Source organism: Hippoglossus hippoglossus, chromosome 13 (assembly GCF_009819705.1).
Source record: "Hippoglossus hippoglossus isolate fHipHip1 chromosome 13, fHipHip1.pri, whole genome shotgun sequence".
Taxonomy (NCBI): Eukaryota; Metazoa; Chordata; class Actinopteri; order Pleuronectiformes; family Pleuronectidae; genus Hippoglossus; species Hippoglossus hippoglossus.
In genome coordinates this window covers 26,915,045-26,941,443 of record NC_047163.1, presented here as the reverse complement: position 1 = coordinate 26,941,443, position 26,399 = coordinate 26,915,045, and the positions used below count along the sequence as shown (strand labels likewise).

Here is a 26,399-nt window from a genome sequence, read left to right as displayed (position 1 = left end):
TTTGGGGACTCAATAAAGCTGATCTGTACCATTCCACGTCCATCTTTTCCATCATGTTAATTTGTGCCGGGCTGTAAAATTACTTTCACCTCACCCGCAGTATCCAGCTCTATCCACATCAAACTTCTCTTTATCTTTTTATGTTTTTCTCATCTCCTTATTCCTGGAGTCTGCCTATTTTCCCTGTACTTAAAAGTCCAATGAAAAAAAGCCTTTGCTTGTGCCTTCTCTCTTCCTCCTTCCTTTTCATCCTGCAGTGCAAGTGTTCAAGGCAAGATTACAATCGGACTTTGTCATCAGTGAATCATTCAAATGGCAGAGGGAAAGGGAGAGAGAAAGAGGACAAGAGAGTCAATAATCTCTGATGGCAACGGCGACGCAGCTAACGATTTCCATCGAATTGCTCCTCCTCCACTCTTGGAAAGTGGTGAGGGATGAGGAGAAGAGGATGAGCGAGGGACAAAGAGTGAGAGCAAATAATGACAAGCCATTCAGCCTTTAACACCCACCTCTGATAATGATGGGATAGTCAGGCCTGTTTGCTCCTAAGATCCTCCTCCTCCCCTTGTCTCTCTATCCTCACCAACCTCCCCTCTTGCTAATATTTTCGCCTCAGAAAATATCGACGTTGTCTTTTCCCCACTTAGTAGACACAATAGAAGAGACAAAAATACCACGACAAATAAAGTAGTACAAAAATAAGTATGTTTTAGTATAACTTTCCTCCTGGCCTATTTATGTCAGTTCGTGAATTCAAAAACATGGGAAATGATGTATCTTTTTCCCAAGTTCCACAATTAGGACATCTATCTACATTTATTTTATTTCTTTACATTCTTTACATATGGAAACATTTTCAACCGATGCCAGGTAGATTTATTGCATATTTGACCATAGCACACCTAACTGTAACAGCCCCCTATTATTAAGAATAATCTTATAACTAATAAAGTAACTAAAGTAACAAATAAAGCAAATTTGACAGTAATTTTGACGTAAATCTGAACTTTGACAAACAAGAAAAAAAGATTCTCGAAAATCAAACCATTTATGTCAGCTGCTGATCTGAAGAGGGTTAATCAAGCTGCCTTTTATCCCATCTTGATTATTGTGCCTCTTATATTCATCACTGACTAAATTGCCTTCAATTTGTCCCAAATGCAACAGCTTGACTTTTAGATGGAACTACTAGAAGAGAACACATTACTCAAAATTTAGCAACCATTCATTGACTTCCCATTGCTTCTGGACTACACTTCAAAATTCTATGAATAACTTACTGTAGATGGATCCACTCAAAACTATTACTATTATGACTAACTAACTAAGCCCATATTTAAAACTTTTCTTTTACTGACCAGTATAATTGTTAAACCCTTGTGCTAGTTTTAAAAGCCCTTCTTCAAAGTATTTTGTAGCTATTTGTAGTTTAAAGGGGACATAGCATGCAAATTCCACTTTGTTAGTGCTTCTACAGGTTAATGTGGGTATCTGGCATGTCTACCAACCCAAAAACTCTGGGAAAAAACACTCGCGCGTTTTGTTATGGTTCCTCTAAGTCAGAAACGTCATGCTTGAGTGACTCGATTGAGATTCCTGGGTTTTGTGTCGTAACAATGCACTGGAAGTCTCCCTACATGGCCTTGGCCCACCCCCCACCTCATCCATCATGGGGGGAGAGGGGGGAGGGGGGAGCTGGCTCATTAGCATTTAAAGGAACAGGCACTCAAAACAGGTCACTCTGTGGAGGGCTGTTTTATACAGGGTAAAAAGGGTGCTGTTTTAAATGATCCATGTGGTATTTTGACCAAAGTATGTTACAGACATTTCATTAAGACCCCAAGGAACCATATCAACTTGTGGTAAAATGGGCATGCTATGTCCCCTTTAACATTTAATTGGTCAAGAAAATGTAAAAACCTCACAACAATCTATGTTAAAGAAAATAATAAAAAACTGAGGGGTGACAGGATCCTGCTTTGGGTGAAAAAAAGGGAACAGCAGATTTCTCTTTTGTAACTTCTCTATGGTAGCAAACAGAAATATGATATAATAGCTATGGACACTCATTGAACACTATTAAACCCAGGAGACTTGAGTGATTCTAGAGCACTTCATTGGAATGCGCGATAATGCATCCCAATAAAGTGTGTGTAATGGCTGATCCTCATGAATGATTGAGCTCACACATTATTTGTTGAACATAAATGGCAAAAAGATAACACTATGACAGCTTAGATGCAGACTGAGTGGTCGAGTGCAGCTTGGGACGCATATGTCTGAACACAAACCGAGTGTGTTAACCGAGTGTGACCTGAACCGACTCAAACCCAACGCAGTTAATGCACGTTGAAGCACTGACTTTGTGTTTCCCAGTGTTAAGTTGAGCATTGTGCACTTTAGTAGCCCCGATGCTCATGGGGATCTCTCGGTCAGAGATAGCCGCTGATCATCATTTGAACATCATTTCTACGTTTTTGCCTAACCCATCCAGTCTGTTGAAGAAAAGTGGGTCTGGTATCCACCCTCTAAAGTAGTCACAGGAAACAAAGACATCAAACTACCCAGGCTGAGTTCATTTCTTCTCTGAAAGAATCAGTTCTGTTTGAAGGAGGAATTCTCTCGAGTCACAAAGGAGGCCTCTCTGATCTTGTTGCCTGAGGAAAGTTTCTATGACAAGACTTTACAATCCAAACAATGGGCTGATTTTTGTCCCACTACCTTGCCAACCTTGCATTTTTTATCCCGAAATAATAGCTGCTTGTTAGAAGCTTCCTTTTCTTTCCTACTTATCTTCACTGCTCCCATAGATCAGCAGGAATTTATCCCAGATTTATTGATTTCACTAAAATATTCAAAGCAAGTCTAAGGTTAGTGTTATCTTAAATCTTGACCTTTAAAGCTCTATGTTTTTGGAACGATTGATTGCACAACAAAAGAGTGAACACAATTAGGAACTAATTTAATTTGGTTAATTAATTCACTAGACAATAATAGTGAATGTTGCCTGAAATTCTGACAATTGAGACATTGAGTCCCAAAAGCTGAAATGTACTTTCTTAATGCTCCTTTCCTCCTCAGATAACATTTAATTAAAAAGTAATCATGATTTTCGTTTCCTTAAATTTATTCTTTCAAAACATCAGATCAAAGAACTTTTGTGCACTCTTTTGCAATACTTCTCAGTTTGCTTTGATGCCCTAACTGGTTAATTTGTTGGTATTTTGCAGGATCTGCCTGTTCTTTCATCTGTATTAAATGTCCTTATTGACTATATCCACCATTCTGTATTTGTTTATCACCACTAACCTGCACAAGAAACCAGGAGATGAGCACAGAGACCCAGGGGTTACCGCTGAGGGACGTCTTCTTGGCTGGAGACAGAACCTTACCTACAGGAAAGAAAATAGATGTTGATGGAAACAATTAATCCTTCACATCTGAGGGAAGCACTAGCTTGAAAATATCCTTGTGCAGCCTCTGTATAAAAATATCAGCACTGACCTTCAAAACCCACATCAGTGAAATTCTGGATACATATGAGAACAGAAAAGTTTAATCAAAGAAAGAATGCGATGAATGACCAACCTTCGGTTAACTGGAGAATTTCTTCCACAACGTTCTATAATAAATGTCAGCGAGCATTGCTTCTAGCAGTGGAAAATATGACACAATTTTCAACACAGTGTGGGCACTGAGTAAATGAAATATCCGGTGGACATTCCTAGTTGATCGTGCCTGTTGTCAATACTTCAAGAGTTCACACATGCACAGTTTAAAATCGGCTCCTCTTACCAACACCTCCTCCCCACTGATATTCCTGATCATTTTTGACAATGTACTGCCCCCATGAAATAATAATGTGTACACCTATCAAATAAAAAGCAGATGCGTGTTTACTGTCAGTGGACATTTACTGATTGATTTAAGGGTTACTTCAAGCAGGAAAAATACAATTTACTAATGTTGTGCCCTGTGTGCTGCCTATATTCTAGGATTTCAAGGACTGGGGTCTTTTATAAACACTGAGCAGGTTTTTACTACAGGTTTGTCCAAGAATGTGCTCAACAGGTAAATCCTGGAATGGGGTCAACAAACAAATGCAGGTACTCTTTAAAAAAGGTCAAAATCTTCAAACACCTGCACGATCAAATTCTAGGCGAAGATGCATAAAGGTGCAGGAACATGTGATGTTTTGATTAAACAGGCTCATAGCATAACTCAGAAAAACAATCAGCTCAAAAACCTCTTTATCGGGTTCCAATGAGTAGACAATATCATAGTATTATCAACTGTGGTACACTATCTCTAATGAGACTTCCTGGGTCGTAGTTTATCATCTTACTACCTGAAACAATACGCCCCCACAAAAGCGGGCTTTTGCATTTTGTTAACAGTTACGGTTTAAACACCCACTAATACAGTACTTCAACTGCTCTGCCATATAAGAAGAAATAAATGAAAACATGAACTGAATAACACTTTAATTGCCGAGATTGCTTTTAGCTGCACAGGCAACTTAACCACCTCTTGAACGTCTCAAGGCTGCGGTAACTAAAAGTGAATTAAAACAGAGCAGATCTACAAAGTGAGAGGAGCCATTTTGGGTGACACTGGTTCCCAATTAGTTTTCCCATAAATAATGTCATGGTTGAAGCACTTCTACGATGATTAATAACTGCTTTAGAAAATATCACTTTGATAGAAAGTTAAATTTAGAAGCCTGTGTCAATAAAAACTTTGAGGGAGAACTGAACTAAGACTCCTAAGGTGCATTTTCAGCCAGCTAGAATGAGTTCAGAAAATTATTTAATCTGTGGCTTAAATATTTCTTATTTTAAATTCATTAGGCAACTACAGTGTCGTGTTTTGTTGATTCAAATTCAAAACAGTCCATCGTTGAATTTGATGATTGACAGTTCTGACTGTACTGCTCCCCGTCACCGCACTGCCAGCTGAGGCTCATGGGTTTTACTGGTATCTAGAGTCATAGCCATCGTGTCCTTCCAAAATGACAGAGAAAGAATGACGTCTCAGAGTTCATTTTGAAAAAAGGTTGCCCGAATAAATTATCAGTAAAACTTTTGAATTGCTAAATTGTAGAGAAAAGGGAAAAACCCCTGTGGACATCATGTAATGTGTGAATTTTGCTGCTGTCTACTATTTATAAAAAGGCTTTTTTCATATGGAGGCTGAAGCAGACCAGTTTCTGACAACAGACCTCTGGGCAACAATGATGCTGTAGTTTACAGAGCCACCGACTGGATTCAGACTATGGATGGCAGATTCTAAGATAACTGACATTTAAACAGAATGCATGTAATTAACTAAATGTCTTGTCTGAAAAGAGAGAGCGAGAGAGAAAAACAGTGAATGTGTGGGCGAGACAGCAAGCACGACAAACTAAGATGACCCTTCACTTTTTTTACAGTTCATTTGCATGCAAGCCTCTTTTTTAATATGTGCCATTCGATCTCATGATGAAGATGACGTTTATGTTGGATCTTGCAGTGGCTCTGCTCTGTTTAACAGCCATCTTTGTAAGTGTTGTTACAAAAATGAAAGACAGATCTAAACACGAGACAAAAATATATGAAAAAGTTAAAAAAAATACAAGAAGAGAAACTCAATATAGGGATACTGGAGGTGGGGGAGTGGGATGTGGAGGCGGAATCAACGTTTATGACTCTAAAGTCCAATCAATGCAACTGAGAGGAGAGGACTGAGTGATGGAGAGGACAGAGAAGGCATGACAGAGGTGAACACAAGTTTCAGAGACGAGAGAGAAATGGAAGATATGTGGGATGACAAAAAAAAACTTTGTTTGTTTGTTTGTGTGTGTGTGTGTGTGTATGTTCTTGTCATTCATGCATGCTACTTACTGCTTGACCTTGCCTCTGTCCTATGCAAACTGAGTGATGGATGCATTCATTTTCCAACGTGCGCACGCATCCACACACACACACACACACACACACACACACACACACACACACACACACACACACACACACACACACACACACACACACACACACACACACACACACACACACACACACACACACACACACACACATTGGTCATACGAACAGCTTCTACAAGAGCATTACACATTTATGGTTGCGGAGTCACTGACTCTTAATTAAACAGATTAATCTGATTGGGGTTAACCCTTTGGCTGTTGGTGAACAGACGGCTGAACTAGAGTCATCTGCCGCTGCTCCGTCTGATCACTCCACAGAGGAACTCCCACTAATACAGCCATTCATCTCCCCTGACACACACACGCACATGGCTGTAGACACAGACAGAAACAGGCCAAATCAATTTGCAATGGACTTAGCGGAGGAGCAGAGGATGGGATAAGGAAGTTGCTCACAGTCATTAATAATGACAAAGGAGCATGCAGCGCGGACTCACAAAGTGAGGTGGATATCACTACTGTCTGACTGTGGCTAACATTACAACTCAGTATCTTTGTGTTTAAACTTTCAGGACAAAGTGACAGTGATCATTTACTTAAGTTGTTCTGTACCGGTATCCTCAGGGCCTCAGTGTGTCTTTGTAGTCTCGACACTTCACTTCACACAAGAAAGGGCAAACACACTTCAGGACAGTCTCGCTGCAAAGCCACTCATGGCGGTGCACAAACATAAAGTTAAAACTCTGCCTTATATAATGTGTAACAATTCTACAATGTAATAATAACTAGACTTATTTTATACATTTTGTGGACTTAAGCAATATTTAAATCCAGAGAAAAACACAATTTTATTCAAGGTAACAGGGTTTCATTTTGGTCACTTTTTTATTATGTGATAGACGCTTTACCTGACATACTGCTCGCCAGTTAGCAAGTCGGCCAATATGTCTTTCCACTGTTTTGTATAGGTCACCCGCAATGGATCATAATTAGGGCCCGAGCACATCCGGTGGGAGGCCCTATTGTATTTCGAAGGATTTGTATTTCCCTTTTGGGGCTTTTTCAGGGCCTAGACATGCTCAAATTGTAACCAAAGTTTGCAGGGAATTCAAAACCCCAAAAAGTAATTGTATTCTGGAGTAATTTGAAATGGGCGTGGAAAAATGGCTCAACAGCGCCATCTAAGGAAAAGCCCCTCAGTTAGCTTTCACCGATCTTCACAAAAATCGTAGCCCAGGTGTATCATGACCAGACAAACAAAAAAGGTCAGAGGTGCAATTGGAAAAAAGCAACAGGAAGCCCGCCATTTTGACTTTAGTGGCCATATTGGCCATTTTCCACATTTTTACTTTGATGTACTTTCATCAGATCAACTTCATATGGAGATGCGTGTCATCACAACAAGATGGAGATGAAAACTACCTCAAAGATTGATTTTTCGTCACACGGTGTGACCGTGGCGTGGCGTCAAAGTTTGATTACACGCCATCAAAACACGAGGTTCTGTATCTCGGACATACATGGTCCAATCGAGTCCAAACTAGACATGTAAGACGGCCTGATGACATCTACACAGAAATCATGACTTAAAATCACAACGCCACCTGCTGGCTAAAGGAAGTGACATGTTTTATACTTTGATGCACTGCTCCTGGCTGCTTTACAATACACAGCTCAAAAGAGCTCAGTCAAGTCATTGGACCATGGTCAGAATTGTGACATTTTCTCAAACCGTGTAAACATTGAGGTGCGGCGAAGGATCATCCTTCGCCAAAGGACACGATGTTGTCATAACTCCAGTGTGCATAGTCCTATCACTACCAAACTTCTGTCACATGATTAGAGTCCAAGCCTGAACAGCGCTATGTGTCAATATTTCCTCAGTGTCATAGCGCCACCTACTGATTCGCCATGAAACAGGAAGTACTTTGTGAATCCACTCTGCATTATCCTACCGGCCCCCAAATGCTGACCTATAATCACAATCCTGACCTGCACAGCTCCATATATTAATATTAGTGCAGGGTCATAGCGCCACCTACTGATCAGTGTGATAATTAAGTTGTTGTAACATTGTCCAATTGACACAAAATTGCTCATGCTACATCAGAGCCCCTTCTTGAACAGATATATTAGTCTGTATGTAATAATAGTGATGGCACCACCTGCTGGCAACAGGAATTAAGCTTTGTTTTACAACTATCATTCGATTTACATAAAATTTTCACAGTGTGATCTGCAATTGATAGCGTGGACCGTAATGAGCAATTAGCGGGCAAGGATCGACATCACGTGATGGACGCAGGAAGTGAAGCGTTCGTCCTTGCCGCAGTGCGCAAAACGCATGCAACGTGGAGACGTGTGCTTGGTCATTGATCGCTCTCTCCACTAACCGCAACAGGCTTCAAATTGCCTGTGCTCGGGCCCGTTAGTGCTACAACGTAGCCCTAGTTATTTATTGACATTTGCTCAAGTGTAATTTCTTCTTTTTCTTCTCTTCTTCTCATATTTTTTGTGGAAATATGGTCCATAGCCAAATATCTTAGTGTTGCAGAGGTGCAGTCAAAGGCCTCGTTCAACAGCCCGGCAGCAGTGCTGAGATATTTCCTTCAACAGATTTTGGGTGAACTTTGCCCATTTGAACGCATAACAGAAGGCCAGAGTCAGGTGTTATAGATGACAGTTGTTGATCAATAAGTGAACACCCTCCTGATCTAGTCCCCTCAGTCTGACGCTTCAGCTGCTGGAAGACATTTCCATCACATCAAGCAAGCTCCTGACTCTTGAATTAGCTGATACAGCATAGACAATGAGGATGAAGGTAAAGGTGTCGAGTTGTTTGCCCTGAAGTTGCTTTTGGTTGCTTTATTTTAAAGTGTACACTTAAAATAACTATTCTTGACTTTACCCTTCAAATTATGAAAAAAAAACATAAAAAAGACAGTCTGGTATAGTTTAATCAATGAAATGTGTCTATCTGCCTCTGTCCAAAAAATACCTCCAACGCTGACTTTAAAGAGGACATATTCTGCTCATATTCAAGATTATAATTTTAATTTGCACTATTACTTAACGTTTTACATGCTCTAATGTTCAGACAAATCGTACTTTCCTCATGCTTTCCATTTCTCTGTTCAGCCTCTGTCTGAAACATTTGGTTTTAGCTCTCTCTTTAAAGCACACAGGCTGCGAGCAGTGGTCTGTATAAAACCCTGCCAGGATGCTTTGTTATTAGAGGAGCAGTTCAGTTCAGTAACATCGCTGCTATACGATGGTTCAATCAAGTGCATCGTGTATCTTCTAAGAGGGGGGATGCAACATGAAATTATGTGAAAATACGAGGAAAAAAAAACAGGTGACCAAAATACATTGAAATGGTATTAAACTAAGATATTACAATCATTATCATAATTTTTTAATCCGTATTAATGGAGAAATTGCTACATTTGTGGGTCTCTCTCCCAGCTTGCCAGTGATTCGCAAAGGCATTCTGGGAAACTTCCATACCCCTTGGTTTAGATGAGGGTCTGAAAAATCTTTGGCCCCACCCCTTCATCCTAAAAAGGTATTGGGACAGCCTACCCCTAGACGGGAGCGCGCAAATGAAGGGCAATGGCTAAGGGCTCGTTCCAAGGGGTGAAATGGGATTGGGCCCAAGTCTGCTCAGTTTGACCAGCTGGCCCAATCTTTTGTGTTTGGTCAATCACTACCAATGCGTATAGAAAATGTTAGCTGCAAGGCATGCATCATGCAAATGTGGGGCATCGTCACATGACATCATGATGATGCAGGATCGGTGGGATTACTGATGAGGGGCTCAGGAGATTCAAGAGCAGTGTTTTCTGTGGTACTTTGGGCATTTAATTTGTACATTCACAAAAATATATCTATATCACTGAAAAAGCATAATATATCTCCTTTAAATGCCAATTCTTTTTAGTTGTGCTACCTACCAAACAAGTCATCCCTGGCCAAGGCGTAGAGGATGCGTGAGGCTCCAATGAGGTTGCTCATGGCAGCAGAGAGCGTGGAAGAATAAACCCCGATGGTGACGAAGGGTTTCCAGACGTTAATGTCCCTCAGGAAACTGTAATCCCTCTGCAGCAGAACACTGTAAAGGTTTGGGAAAAAAATTAAACATTATATAAATATCCTCTTGAAAATGAGAATTTAAAACTCAACGGGACTTTTCCTGGTCAAATAAAGGTTAATAATTAAAACAATCATGGATGGGGGTTTGCTTCTGGCCTTTAAAATTGACTAAATTAAAAGAAATATTATTTCCCCTTTATACATCTTTTAATTTCATTACAAAAATTACAGTAGAGAGAGAGAGAGAGAGAGAGAGAGAGAGAGAGGATAAAGATTGGCAAGATGTGATAATTCGACTCATTTCTCATAGCTGTGTGAATTGCTTAGTAGGGTTGGGCCATGTCAAATTAATTGGCATATGACGCCTATTACCGAATGCAGTGAAACATCGGGATAGATGATCCCATGGCATTTACAGTCAAAACATATAAGAAAAGACCCAAGATAAACACTCTAAGCGCACTACTTGCTCACTATAACCAAATTATTTAAACAGCATTTGTATGGGAAGGATTCTGTCCAAAGCTTTGATCCATATAAGTGGTTAATAACTATCAGATATCACTATATCTGGTTTCCACTGTATTTTTCTACGTTATAGTAGACACTGAAATTATAGTCTGTGCGTCGCAGGCTGCACCGTCTGCCATTGTAATGTAATGAAATGAAAATAAACTCTGTGCGCTTTCAAGCAAACCTTGTCTACTCTATATCTTCTGACATTTCAGTTTAGTCCAAACCAAAATAACAGGTTTAAAGGGTGCCTCAGTCCAAAATTTAGTCCAACCAAAAGAGGTGGTCACTTTTTGGGATAGTTACGACTTTCGGACCAATTGCAGGAAGTTGACATCATGCTGAACATTAGAAGAAGAAAAAAAATTTAAACAGAACCAGCTTGCGGGACTGGCATCCGACAATATAATGTTTGAGTGACAATGACGTTCATTTGACACACTTGAACTAGAGTCGAGTACTGTGTAAAGCCATAATGATGTTACAGTGGTAATGAAATTAACAATATGAACTCATTCATTTATTTTCTCCATTCACACAGTAAGACTACAGCTCGCTGAACTGAAGATACACCGACAAGTATAGGTAGACACAGCTCACGTAAGAAATAACAACAGTATGTACATATGTCATACAAAATTCTTAAAGTGTGTTCCCTAAATTACAATGTGAAACCAAATCATACCCGATCAAATGTAAACAATGTAAAAAAAAATTATAATAACCTTGGTTAAGACCATGGTTCAGACTTTAAGAGGTGAAAATGCCCTTTATTAATAGTGGACTAAGATTTCCTTAAAGGGATAGTTCACTGTGGGTGCAACACTGTTTACCCCCGGGACTACAGAAGTGTTTTGTGGACTTAAACACCTTACCCCCCCCCCCCTCCATCGTCATAGTGGTGAGTAGATAATGAGGGAATTTTCTTTTTTGCGTGAACTATCCCTTTAAGGGTTCTACCTTATGGTTGTATGCCTGTCTAGATCATGGCGAGGGTGAACAAAACATAAACATTGTTGTTCCATGTAATTTCTGACAAGCGTCATGAAGACTGTCAAGAACAGAAAGCACATTTGGAACATTGCTCTTTGAACAAACAATTATTTTTTAATGAGGCATCAGACAAGTCATGTGGGCCTACTTTGAGTGGGCATGGTCGCGCGGATGAAAAAGGCCAAACTTGAGTATTAGTACAGCTGGAAACATGGAGCTAAACTGGATGATTTAAGAAGACAAATGTTCTTGATAAAGTTAAATCTTTCCAAACCCAAACAAGCAGCTTTCACTCTACGTCATTCTGACAGAGACAAGGTAATGCAGTCAAGTTTTGTAGTGGACTATGGAGACTCATTCTGAAGAAGGAGAGTCTTGTTGTTTCTGTGGAGCTGCTATAACCTGACAAAGTAAAATTGTTACAGGGTAAAAGTTTGTCCCAGAGAAGCTTCAGAGAGCAGATTAACGATATGGCAAAAGTTATGAAAAAACACTAAAGGACACTAAACTAACTAATAGGTAGAACCTGCCGAATTCATCAGCAGGATGATCCCTATCAGAAATATATGATGGCGTATGCAAAACGACAGTGACTACGCTTACATAAACAACAATACTGTGGTAATTAACCTTATTCTGAATAAGACATTGTTTACATGAGTTGCTAGAAGAATATTCCATTCATATTACTGTTTACATGTTCACATCAGAGCAAAGTCTGATTATGACACATGTCAATATGCATCCAACTACATTTTTTAACCCGGACATGAGTGGTCAGGCAGTTGTTAACTGCCATATGTTGAAATTGCTAAATACTATGAAAACTCAAATGTGAATACTGTGATTAGCATCCATGTGTACATAATGAAACTAAGATCGGAATACTCTTTAATAACTCTTCAATTCTTAATTCAACTATTCCTTATCCCAGGTATGACCTTATTAAGATTAAGGTATTCAGAAAATAAGGTTTATATAACAGCGTTTGGCTAATATCGTAATATTGTCTATTTACTGTAAACTTTGACAGTCATACAATGTAACAGTTTCTATGTTATACCTGCCTGGAAACTAAATCAGGTAAGCTCTATGTTTTATTTCAGAGAAACAGAAGGGCAAAAAAAAAAAATAGACCTAGAATTGAAAATTGAACATGCAACAAACCAGACAAAGATTACACATATACAGTCTGTGCAGCCACAGACAATGTTTATCGTTAGATAACATTCATACCAACAGATCAAAATCAAGTAGTTCAAAAGGTTCAGTTTCATTTCAAACTCATCTGTTCTAGGGGGGGGGATATGCCCATGTTCAATGAAAAAGACCAGGGTTGAAGAGGGGGTGATGATTACTCTGCCAGGGTGCCTAATCATGAGATCCTGGAGTAAGGGGCTCACTCCACTGAGAGAGAGTGTGTGCGTGTGCGTGTGTGTGTGTGTGTGTGTGTGTGTATAACAGATGCTGCACTAGACATGGCGGCAGAGAGATCAGAGAGTACAAAAACCACAGCAGGGTGTGGATGATTACGACCTGCCCCCCCCCCCCCCCCATCTTTTCAATACAACACAGCCAGAGAGAGGAGAATTAGAGTGCAAAATATTTCTCCCTCTCCATCTAACTCAATCCCTCTATTTCGAAGCACACAACCACATCCAATCCATCTATTCCCCCTCTCTAACCACCTTCAACCCCTCATTATGATATTTTTAAAACCCACTCAAGGTTTTTTTTTTCTCTCTTTCATTTTATTTCTACTTGAACCAATGTCCATTCTCTCCCTCCCTTCATCTCTCTCTTATTTTCCTTGTAATTAAGAGTCTCATCACGTTTTCTTTCAGGTCCAGTGATTTTAATACTTATTATCATGGTCCTATTAGGTATTGTTCACTCCATCCAAAGATCTGGGCACACTATTATTTCACATTGAACCGGAGAGGCAGGCAGCACACACACACACGCAAACAGACATTCGCACACACGCTCACAAACACACACAGGCGCGCACATCCACATTGCCACAAATCAACTAAACAAAGGTTCTGTGGAGAAGTTAACATCACCCTCCAAATTAGGAAATGCCAACTACTTTGTTTATTTGGGGTGTGTGTGTGTGTGTGTGAGTGTGTGTTTGTGCGAATGTGTGTGGTATGAGCACTGCAGAGAAAAGTTTACGAACAATAGCTTTAATCAAGAGTGTCTGACATATTCATAACGCTAAAAAAAACATCCAATGGACTGATACGCATGCACACAGTTGAAGTGGGTGTGCTAAGCATGCTAAGCATGACGAGGGATTCAACTGTGTGTGCATGGGAGAGAGGTGAGTGATGATGTGGGTCAAACCTTATGGGCTGATTATTAATTTCTCTGACGTGCGGCAGGAGCAAAATAAATCTCGAAAAAAAAGCTTGACATTTCCAAACTCGCTCCCAAAAACAAAGCCACTGCAATCCGGATGACAGATGACAAATGGTGTGTCTGTGTGTATGTGTGTGTGTGTGAAAGGGAGAGAGATAGGCAGAGCGAGAGAGATTGTCCATATGTTTGAGTCATAACAGAACGAACAACAATATGGAGTCTGTGTTTAATAATTTTGTGTTTCTTGGGAAGCTGTGTATTCATTACCAACAGAGTATTGCTCATAAGTGACTCAAGTGTGTGTGTGTGCTGTGCGTGTGCGTGTGTGTGTGGCCTGGATAGTAATTATTGATCAGATCATCCAGTTGAAATGAGCTCTGCCATGCACATAAAGCGGCGATCAAAGCATGAGGGAGCGAGTGACAGATTAAAAGAGCTAATTTAGAGAAGGAGGAGGAAACAAAGCTAAACGACTAAAAGGAGCCCACAGAGATTGTTTGGCTGATTGTTCTCACTCCCCCCAGCCCGCCACATCCTTCAGCTCATTTGTTTACCATTTTTATTCAAGCCCTCATTTGTGTATTCATGCGTATTCATCTTTTAATCCATCATTTCATGTGTTTGTGCTTCTGATAATTCACCAGCGCTTTGGTCGAACATTATGGATTAATTATCTGTGATTTTTCAAATGGGATGAAAAATGAAGTGCTGACACCAAGTGTGTTTGTGTGCGTGTGTGTGTTCATTACAACGTCAGCAGCAAGATTTCCATCACACTGTGAGCTTCTGCTGCAGCAGCTCTTGGTGGTCTCAGCTCATATAGAGGGCGAGGTCACTCCTCATCAGGTCTAACATAACGATCCAGGATCATCTAGTTTAATGATCCTGAGTAAAACGGCTTCCAAATGTCCAATAAATGCTCAAGTGGGGTCAGAGCCACGAGATGGCTCTGCCTTATGGCTAACATAAGTGTTTTGCTCATTGCACCATTATCTAACCATTTGTGTCTCTATATATGGAGATGTTCCTGTAAGGCAATACGCTGACTCCCTGTTGACTGTAAAGGTTAGTCCCTCTTATCTGTCTCTCCATCAGTATTACAGCATTTATCAACAGCATTTATTATTATTGTATTTTTCTTTTGTCACCCCTTTACTCCGGGTTTGCACGCAGGCATGGGAAGATACACTACTGGTGTATTTAAACAAAAGCTTTTCTCAAAAAACCTTTCCTTTAGCTTCCCTTTTCTTTTTAAAAACTAAGTGTTGAATGCTTAACTAATCAATATGTTTTGTGTAACAGTGCATTAAATGACAAAGTGTCATGTAAAAGATGTCACTCACGATGACAAACCAACAGAGAAGTAATTTTCCACCATTTCAGTAAGAAAAAAACCGAGACAATCACTGCCAAAATCCTCAGAGAACATTTCCAAAAGTCGGAGCCGTAACAGCCTGAACACGTAGATCTCACCTCACAAAACACCTGTGTTACCTGTCCAGTCAGTGTCTGGGCCGGTGGGCTCTGAATGAGCTCAGGCATCTTAACCACGACCAAATCGTCTCCACAGCAGCAAATGCATCAGCACAGAGCTACACCCTTTACTGCTGGGATTTAGTGTTGGGATTTAGCCTCACTACACCTTCACTTTGGTTTTTCCAGAGTGTAGCCAAAGTAAAAATGGGTTGGGGGGGGGGGGAAATATAGACACATAAAGAAGCAGAAGAAGAAAATGAAGCAAACAAAAAGTTAAACTGGAGACAGAGAGGGGTTGAAAGAGTCAGACAGAGGAAGAGAGAGGGAGAGTTAAGTGCTCTCAGGGGAGTAGACTGTGGTTAAGGATTATTTAACGGGATAAATAACTAACAGGGGCTCTGTGCACACGCTTACAATCTCGATCTCACACACACACACACAGCGTATAAATTCCTCTCACTTTTCCAGAAAAGTCGAGTCTTTCTTTTTTATTTGTCTGCTTCATTCTCAGAACAACATGGAGTATTTCTGCGGTGTCTCTTCACCCACACATTGTGTATTTACATTCCTCTGTTTTCTTATTCTTTAGTTTGTGCTTTTTCCCCCCACTGGATCAGTCACACACTTTTGTTCGCTTCTCCTGCTTATCCTTTTGGTCCTTTCTAGCACAACTCTGAAACTTTTTGGATAAATCAAGGACCTTTACCACCTGATGTTCCAAATGTAGTTTATTTTCTTCCTCCTAAAAATCACAGTGACCCAAATAGTGTTTCACAATGGGTCACAGACTACAGAGTTTGTGTTTGCCGTAGCAAATGTCTCTTGAGTGGTAAATTACACGGGTTCTATTTTTCATACTTGCAAGCAGCTGATTAAAAAAAACATACCAGCAGCAAAGAGGAAGCAAGGCTAAAACAAAGTAAAATGCAGGTACAAAAAAATGGGCTAAGTTACAGGGCAACTGAAGGGCAAATACATACAAGAGCTGCATTATATTTCTTCCTGCTGAGCACATGCTGTTTCAAGTTTCAACTTTGAAGTCACTATTTGCAACTTTGAAATGTTTTGCCTTTGGGGCCCCACAGTGAAGTTATCATGAAAGACACGTTGGCAGGCAGCCCCTCCCGCCACACATATAATTCAAGTAGATGACAGTGAGGGACAGTCCAGGTAGAAATAAGGACATTTACGTATTTTTTTTAAAGTGCGTTTTTTATTTTGTCACCCCAAAACAGACAAGGCAATCGAATCGATATAAATTTGAACTGAAATATCCAGCTACCCTGCACTAGAGTCCTGCTACAACGCACTAAAGGTTGCCCGCAAGAAAGTTATGATCTTACCGACTATTTCAATTAATTTATAATGTTTTATTTTATCTTGTTTTAACTCTTTTCTCATCTGTAACATCTTTTAATTTTGTATTTGTGCTCTAATGTTGTGTGATCTTCAAACAGATTTTAATTGTTTCAGATTTCTTGCTTTTTCAACTTTTCTATATTATTAATTTTTTCATCTTACACCTTGTAACTGTGTTTTGAAAGGTGTTACATATAAATATTATTATTAAGAAATTATAAAAAATTTAAAAAAAACTTACACACTTCTTGCAAAGACTTACATTGCCCTCAGTACACTAGAAATCAACCTACTGTATAGCCAGTAAACAATTAGCTCTGCTGAACTTAGCACAAAGTTCCCATTTAATAATTGACTGTGAGAGGTGATGGTACAGGGATTTGATTCAAGGCTCTATACCGGTGATAGGTTACATTTTTAGTATATGAGCGGTATCCACCTTCTCATCCAAGTTTCAGTAAGGAAACGTATTAGTAAAATTAGATATTTCCAAAGATCTCAAACATTTTTTTCACTCCAGTCATACAGAAGAAACTTAAGAAACGAAATGGTCCATTGACTTTTACTTTTACTATGCTTGTTCCTTGTTTGTTCGTCAGAAAAGATTCAGAAATGTTATTGCCTTCAGCCTCATTCTTTCTCTTCCGCCTCATCCAGACTGTAGCCATTGTCAGGCAACACATCCAGCATCCCTTCTCTCCTCGCCCTCACTCCTTTTCCCTCTCTCCCCTCCTCGCCTTACTACCATCCCTTTTTTCATGGCACTATCAACCAGAAGCAGCATTCTTGGCTTCCCTCTCTCGTTTCTCCCTTCTCTCCCTCTCTATCATTCATCCATCCATCCACACAGCCATGGTCCCTTCTTTTGTTATTCACCCCCTATCTTGCCACTGCAGTGATTCCGGTCACTTTCATCGCCTCTCCCTCTCTCTCTTTCTCTCTTCTTTTTCACAGTTGTCCCGATTTTCGTCTATTTTTATTCTTTTATTTTTCATGGGGTGGGGGTTTGAAAGCCAAACCTTCAACATGTCCCAGAAAAAGTTGCAGTGATTCTAGAAAAAGATACAGGATGACGAGCGAAAGACAGAAGAGAAAGGAGAGAAAATTGAGGATTTGGGTGACAAGAGACCAGACATTTTATAAAGACTCTATATCCATGTCTATGTCTAATTTTGATCAAATTCCACAGAAGCAGTGATGACTAGAGAGGGAAGCCCTGACGTCATTTTTGGGTTGTCCCCCGTCTTCTATAACTCAGTTTTCTTACATTGAGGGTTGCTGTCCACATTAGTGATTGTTTAAATTAATTAACGGCGTACTTCAGTCCAACATGTAAATGTGATTTATATAACCTGCAGTTCATGACAAGTTGATGGTGACTATCATACAAATAACAAATAGATATAAAAAAAAAAAAAAAGAAGTATATGCGCAGACAAAAACAAAAGGTACATAGCACATGGAAAGCACAAAAACATAAATGACCAGAGAAAGCAATATAAAGAGGTGTATTGAGAAAAAATCCTACATACACAAAACGATAAGTGAGATTAGACGGAAAAAAGAACCCAAAAATCTGTAAAACATTGGCATAGCTGTGCCACTACTCCTGATGATGACATGTACATCTGTACAAAATTTTCAGTGTATTCAGTGGTGACTTGTTGTAAGTGGTTCAGTTAGGCCAGCATGTTCTGGAAAAGAAAAGTTTACTCTGTGGGAATTCAGTTCCTACAATGTAAACGAAATATGTATTTCAAGTCAAAAAAGTGTAAAAGAAACAGTTTTTACAGACCTGTCCCAGTTTACAGGACTGTCCTGATTCAGGATGTTTAGCTGACTCTCGCTCACAGTAAGTTCTGAGGTCACAGGACAGACTGAGAAACAGACTCAGCACACTGACCTGAGCTCTGTTTGTTGTTTCTTGAAGAGAAGTGATGTGAGGCAGAGGAAGTAAAGTGAAGACTATGTGGATTCTATGTTCTTCAGTCTGTCCCGGCAAGGTAGCTAATGCTAGCCAGTCAGCTGTCTGCAGAGGACAGGCTGATGTCTTGACAACACAAACAGAGCAGATGAATTCAAGCTAGGGTTGGTAATCCTGGAAAAGTTTGCAAGAGCAGGCTACACTTTGAAAGAAATGCAACAGATACATCCAGCCCCCTCCCATCGGCCATATCTTCAAAGTGACGCCTCCAAAACACATGAACGTGCACTGATAACTGCTAAAAGATGACTTTTCCGTAACTCGCTCGCTAACTTCTGGCTTTTCGTTATGCTGTAAATGTCTCTCTCCGGTTATTAGCAGTGAGAGCACGGGCAGGATGCGTGCAGGCAGGTAGCTAAGTGAGAGGTACATCAGCCAATCATTTTTGTTTGCTCTGCTTGAAATGATTGGTCGCGTTCATTACAGTCCTGCGAGGGCCACAGACAATGCCTTTTGTCTCTGTTTCTCTTCTATTTGTTGATTGCAGAATCTCCACAAATAAAATAAGAAGTGTTTCATACACAAATAACCAACTCTACCTTTAATGAAAAGAGGTTTGGTTCCTTCCCAATCTGTGCTCAGACAGATCAGTAAAGTTGATGTCTGTAATTTATCGAATCATAATGAATAACAGTGAAATAAATTCTGGTCTTTGTGGATCAAAATCAAATGGCATCAGGAGATCGATCAATATCTCACCACAGAGTCCATTTGGCAGCTCTTCTTGAGCTTTTAGCAGATGCTGTTGCCTTGGTGTTGCTACAGAACGTCTAGGGTCAAATAAAACATAATAACCCTCACTTCTGAGCAGAAAACAACTAACAATGTCAGGCCGAATGAATAAAGTGAATTGAAATGGTAGGTCTAATTATCAGGCTAGATTTGAAAAGCAAATGGGATTTCTAAAAAACACTGCTGTAGAGTTTATGTGCTGGAAAATAGGAGAGTGGACAGTGTCAGTGCAGATCCTGATGAGTACATGCATGCATAGAACATTGTCTATGAATAAAATCCTTCCAGCAATTACATTTGTTACCGCAGCATAGTTGAGAACACAAATTTAGTGTTATGTAAACAAAATTTCTAGGTGACAGGGTTGATGATAATCTACAATTTGTGCTTTCCACCTTAAATATCAGAAAACACAGCTGTCGATATTGCTATCTTATATTGGTACCCCCGAGTTACAATCACTGAGGGCGAGTGATGGAGAAATACAAACAAGTGGCTGGAAATTGGACTTTGGTGACTAGATTGTCGAAATTGAGAGGCTGAAAATTGGAACTGGTGAAATGGAGAGCAGTCGTAAAATGAGAGCAGCAGAAGGAGAAATTAGATAAAACATTTCAAAATGTGAATAGAAAGACTGATTCAGAAAAGCAGAGACGCACAGAGCTTCCTGGTAGAGAAGGGAGGGATAGGAAAGAGTGTGTGTGTGGGATCAGGGTTGGTGGTATAGGCATTTAGTTGTGATGGTTGATGTTAGGGGAGAGGGGGAAGGAAATGTGTAATTTCAACTACATTGGCACAAAGGGAGCTTCTGTCACGGTCCAACAGCCCCCTTATGAAACCACATTTAAATGAACTAAATCCAGATTTTTATTTGAATCTGCACACACACACACTCATAAATATCAGTCCCCTAAACATGTCTGACTTTTTTTTTTTTAAATCAAGATTCATGAATTATTCTCTGAGAAATCAACAAAAAACTTAGACAAACACCCGTTCTCACATTGTTAAAGAAAGTGAAAAATATCCTGGATCTGCCCCCTGATCCAAATCCACACAAACATCCCTCCACCAAGTTTGGTGTTGATCCACTCAGTAGTTTTTGCATAATCCTGATAAAACATAATCCTGTGTGTGTGTGTGTGTGTGTGTGTGTGTGTGTGTGTGTGTGTGTGTGTGTGTCTATAGTTATGAGGAACAATTTTGGTTCGATACCATCATTGTGAGGACATTTTGGCTGGTCCTCAAAAATTCAATTGGCTGTTCGGGGTTAGGACTTGGTTTGGGGTTAGGCTAATGGTTAGAGTTAGGAATTTAGTTGTGATGGTTAAGGATAGGGTTAGAGGCTGGTAAATGCATTATGCCAATGATTGTCCTCACTAAGATAGAAGTACTTAAAGAAACTTAAAGTGAGCATAAAAACTCGCTGTTGCTCTACAGTTTTTTTGATTTCAAAACTGGTTTCATTCTGGAACACTGGTTTGCTACGTGTGTGTGTGTGTGTTTTTGTCTTTGCTTGATTGACTATACACACGTGTGTTTTTCTACTCCTTCTCCATGGCACCGTGCGTCAGTGACCTGTGGGCTAATCCGCCCGACGCTATAGAGGCTTTTGTAATAATAACTGACTTGATGATTACAATAATTTGGATCTGCTGGGCCTTCTTTTGTCGAGCTATCTCTGACATGCAGCCTTGTGAATGCGCGTGCAATCCGTACACCCCCCGAAGTGCCTCTGTCTCTCATCTTTCTTCTGCCAAACAAACACACGTACACGTACACGTACACGTATACACACACACACACACACACACACACACACACACACACACACACACACACACACACACACACACACACACACACACACACACACACACACACACACACACACACACACACACACACACACACACACACACACACACACAATACCAAAAGAGCTTGATAAAGTAGCGACAGGGCAATCTGTCATGGCTGGCTAGCTGGTCACATGAGGTTAATAGATTCTACCTCTATCTCAAATTCCCTCAGCCTTCATCGCCATCATCACCGGCCCTCTTACCATACTGGCATACTATCAGCGATAACGTCAAAAAACTGACTGAATATGGTGCAGCTCTATTAACGGTGACCTGGAAAACAGCTGTATGGCTTTCTCATCCAAATGAGCCTTTTCTCTGCCGTGCTAATAGCAGTGAGGCAGAAAATGTGCTCATACGGTGGAAAAACGCTTGAAAAGCAAAAAAAAGAAACGCTCAGAGCCGTCAGTGCATCTGCAAACTCAATCTTCCTGTAGAGATGACACCTAAAATTCCACAACTTGCGCAAAGTTGTATTACTTACCTGGAATGCTTCTTAAAATATAGTTAACGCTTTATTAAATGCATGATAAAAGTTAAAAATGTCTAATATTCCATATTGTTGTTACTTGTTACAGGTGAAGATCCATTTTACAAATCCCTTTACTTTCACCTCCAGGAGCTCACAGACCACAAGTCCAGGACTTCCCAGGACTTTCATGACCACTGAGACCTCCACATACAAGGCATAATGAAAAAGCCTTGGCGGTTGATGTTAAAACCATGTCTGAAGTGGCTGAAGCCGTCAGCCGAGTTTAATCACCTCGTCCCTCATTAAAATGAGCACACACTGACACTGATCCCTGACTCCCCCTCCTCACCTCGGTGCTGTGAGAGCGACACACACGCTGACACAGGTAGGCAGGTGTTAAGATCTACCCTCACCGTGGAGTGCAATCGTCTTCAATTGGCTACTCCCTCCTCCCTGAAATACATTCTTGACTGCTCTGCCTTTAAAATAATGATGCATACTACAATTTACCATGGGTATCAATTTAGGAGAGCCTTATGTAAAGGTTAGTTTGTCACCCACTTAATCGTCCTTTTTTAACAGGGAGCTGGTTGGTAAGAGAGCAGGACTGCCACCCTTTGGACAACTCAGGCAACTACAACACAATTTTGCTCTTGCTTTAATTAACAAACTATCACTGGAAACTTTGTTTAAATGTTTTTCCTGCTGAGAATGAGTCAGATGGAATCAAATTACAGCCCTAAACCCATTATGTTATAAGACTTAAACCCTTTAACTGCAGATGCACTTATTTCAATCATTCCATTTAGCACCTATAAGAAGTGTGCAACACAATTAACAAATAGTTTCACCAAAATGTAGTTTAGGACCATAAAAGGACATTGTTTTAAGTGTTAACATAAGATGTTTCAGAGACAAATTGACAGGATGTTTACTTCCAGGTATGTAATCTGGAACTGATAATGGATGGTCTGTATGTTCCCCCTGTGAAGCCAAAAGCATGATCCCTTAATACCACAACTGAAATTTTGTATATATGACCATAGTTAAAACAAAGTAATTAAAAATGTTTTATATATTATTATTATTATTATTAATTATTTGTATTATTTCTTTACTCTCAAAAAACCTGAGCAAACTCTATCCCCTGGTGACGACCATGAGATCCGAGAGAAATTAAGTAATGGAATTTGAGATTAAAGCTGTTTGCACAGTTTAAAACATGTATATATGATAGTGAAGCTTCAGACCTTCTAGTGTGGCAATTCAATTAATTCGGTGTATAAAGGGTGGGCAAAATAAGATATATAGATATTTGCCATAAACATATCTGTTTTGCTATATTTTTTTTTTTTTACCTATTGCTTTGTTGTTTTGTACCAATTTGTAGAAATTGAATAAACAAAATGTGTAAATGTGTAAAAACTGCAGATTCTCTCCATCTCTCGCACACACGCCTGCCTACCCCCTTGACATCCCATAATAATGAGACAGTGCCATAGCTGCAGTTAAACAGGAGTCTCGTCTCAGGTGCGAGGGCTTCCCTGACACTGCGGTGCAGCGGTGGCATAACATGACAGATGACTTTAAAAGAAGCAGTCGTATTTGAATCCATGATAATTTGGTCAACTTGCCTGTCTGCATAATTTAATAACACAAAGAAAACCTGGTGTCTGTCTGCCAGACGCATGCTGGTGTGTGTGAGTGTGTGTGATTTGGAGCTGGCATGAACAACTGGCTGTGTGAGATAAACACAATGTGAGAGGATTTTTCTCCTCAGCGCTTGAGATTCTCTTCTCACTGATCAGCCAAGTTTTTATTGTCTTCACACTGATCAGCCAAGTTTTTTATTAGAAAATCTAAATTATCATGATTTTTTAAAGTAAATATAATATTTCTGAGACATTTTCACAAAACAGAAGGGTGTGTGATCTTGCATTTGTATGGGTGACCAGTTTTCCCCTCATTTCTAAACCCATTTGCACTCGGGAAACAGATGTTACTTTAATTCTTCTGCTATGATAAATGTTGGTCTTTTTCTAAATGTCCTTCCAAGTGATCAATAAAGGTATTGTTGATAGTACTTTTTTTCCTAGGAGTGAGCCGGCCTAATGTAGCAGGAATAGCGGCGAATGTAAATGTTTTTCTGCAGGCAGAAGATGAAATACACAGCACAGCACAGCGCTCACAAACCGCACAGAACCGCTCTCGTTTCCACCATCTGAAAGTGACATATTAAAACGGATTGCTCACTAGTGGGACCTGTCACTATTGGCTCACTTCTCATCTCCTGATAGTGGCTTTCCCACAGTGCACAACTAGACCATTGTGTTCATGTGGGGAAATGAAAGCAGTAAGTTCCACCCATCCAGAAATTATCATATGGTGAAATTCAGTTATGAAAACCTGAAAGATTCCGCAAATGCAAGATGTGAAACTACACTGTGACAAATAAGCAGCTGACCATTCATTCATGCTGATCATTCTGGTCTGAGTCTGGAGAGACAAATGTCTCACATAATCCAGCATTGAGAAAATAATTCAAATTCAAATACTTCAGACATTTGGCCTGTATGAGAACAAACAGAAACAAGTGCACAACTACACTGGTTCTCAGTAGAGCATACAACACCACCAAGCCACTACATCTAGATTTGCACCAACATTTCACAGTTTCTTCCCTTCCACCAGGTTTTGTGGTTATCTGTCCAGTAGTTTTTGTATAATCTCACTTAAAAACAAACATACAAACCAACAAACAAACAGAAAGGGGTACAAACATAACCTCATCGGCGGAAGCATAAAGTTAATACCCTCTTGGTGACAATTTCCGTGGTGCTTCCGAGAAATGATTATATCACATTACTTTTTCTCTACAAAGATAACACTCATATCAGTTCAATTCCAGGTCAGCCTCAATAAACCAAACGACCCAGAGCAAACTGAAGATAAGGAAAGAAGTGATGTACCGGCCATTAAAACCTACACAACAGGATTTTACAACCCATGTGTGTCTTCTGTATTTCATAACAGTCGGCCCAGCTGTGAGGAACTAGATGTTTCACTTTCAAACCCCAGTCATCTGTTCCTTATGCAATCCTGCGTCTTTAACAGGAATCTCTTACATTTCCTCTCTACAGTAAGTCAGGGTCACTTGAAAACACACATAAGCTTTCACACATGCAGCACAGGTCTAGGCATGCAGTACACACACACACACACACACACACACACACACACACACACACACACACACACACACACACACACACACACACACACACACACACACACACACACACACACACACACACACACACACACACACACACACACACACACACACCCTGTGTGTCATGTATCCAGATCCTGTCTAAATCCAGCTGCAGTTCACACCTGGAATCAGAATGTGTGTCAAATGTGTCTCAAGTGACTTGACTTTATCGGTGGAAAAACTGTGACCACTGACAAACACAATACAATACAATACACACACACACACACACACACACACACACACACACACACACACACACACACACACACACACACACACACACACACACACACACACACACACACACACACACACACACACACACGCATATACTGTTTTATAAGTTACCAATCCATTTTATTTTGTATGATTTATATGTGCCTTTTAACAAAACCGCTAGTGTTTTTCTCTTATTTTTGCAAGTATTTTAACATCCTCAGGAGTTGTACGTGTGTTCACAGGCCACTGAGACTTCTTCAGTTCTAACAGACTGAGGGGAAGTTTCAGGTATTTACCTTCTGTGGGTCTGTACCTAAGTTTTGAGTCATTCTGTTAAACAGGCAGGTTGTTGAAAAAGGTTGTTCAACAGTTAAATACTTTTAGTTAACAATTCCATTTTTATAGTTTTCTATTTATCCAACAGCTACCATCTCTGCTTGCTTGTTGTTGTTTTTCTAATCAAAAAAAAAAATGTATACACTCTTTCCACAGACCCCCTGGCAACTGTGGAAGTACCCCCTGGGGTAAAACCCCTGGGGTTTCAGAATGACTGCTGTGTGTATCCACATGTGTCCCTGATGTGGCTCATGTGACCAGATCCTACCGTTTCCAAAACTGTGTTTCAAGCTGAGAATATGAAAGGCACACACACACACACACACACACACACACACACACACACACACACACACACACACACACACACACACACACACACACACACACACACACACACACACACACACACACACACACATCATGTGAGGGATCTTTTGTGGCCTCTTAGTTGAGTCATGTGAGTGGGGGCTATGAATTGACTCTGTCCCACTGCCCCAAGCCTTCAACCATGACCCCTCCACTTAAAGGTCATTGTTTTCTAGTTCTAGCTTTGTACAGTATATCTAAACCCATGTAAAATAAACTGGTGTATATGTGTGTGATTCTCAGAGGAAAGATAGAGCACTGCAGAGGTATAGAAAATGTGTTAAAATACATCGTCTCTTATCACTGGGAGTGCATGTGGTAGGAGGACAGCGTGGCAGGGTAAATGATGGCAGTATTGATCTCCGATGCTCTTTTATAGCCCTGTCATGTCAGTTTAGCACCTTAGCAACACTCGCTTTAGAGCT

General features: G+C 40.1%; 1 protein-coding gene across 1 annotated transcript in view; it reads right to left on the bottom strand.

Moving 5' to 3' along the window:
- zgc:153039 (uncharacterized protein LOC767698 homolog) overlaps positions 1-26,399 on the bottom strand; it is a 68,834-nt gene that overhangs the window by 30,290 nt on the left and 12,145 nt on the right. The window contains exons 7-8 of the mRNA XM_034604497.1: positions 9,880-10,037; positions 3,310-3,392 (exon numbers count right to left, since the gene is read on the bottom strand). Of these exons, the coding sequence (XP_034460388.1) occupies positions 3,310-3,392; positions 9,880-10,037 (241 nt within the window). The remainder of the gene's footprint in view (positions 1-3,309; positions 3,393-9,879; positions 10,038-26,399) is intronic.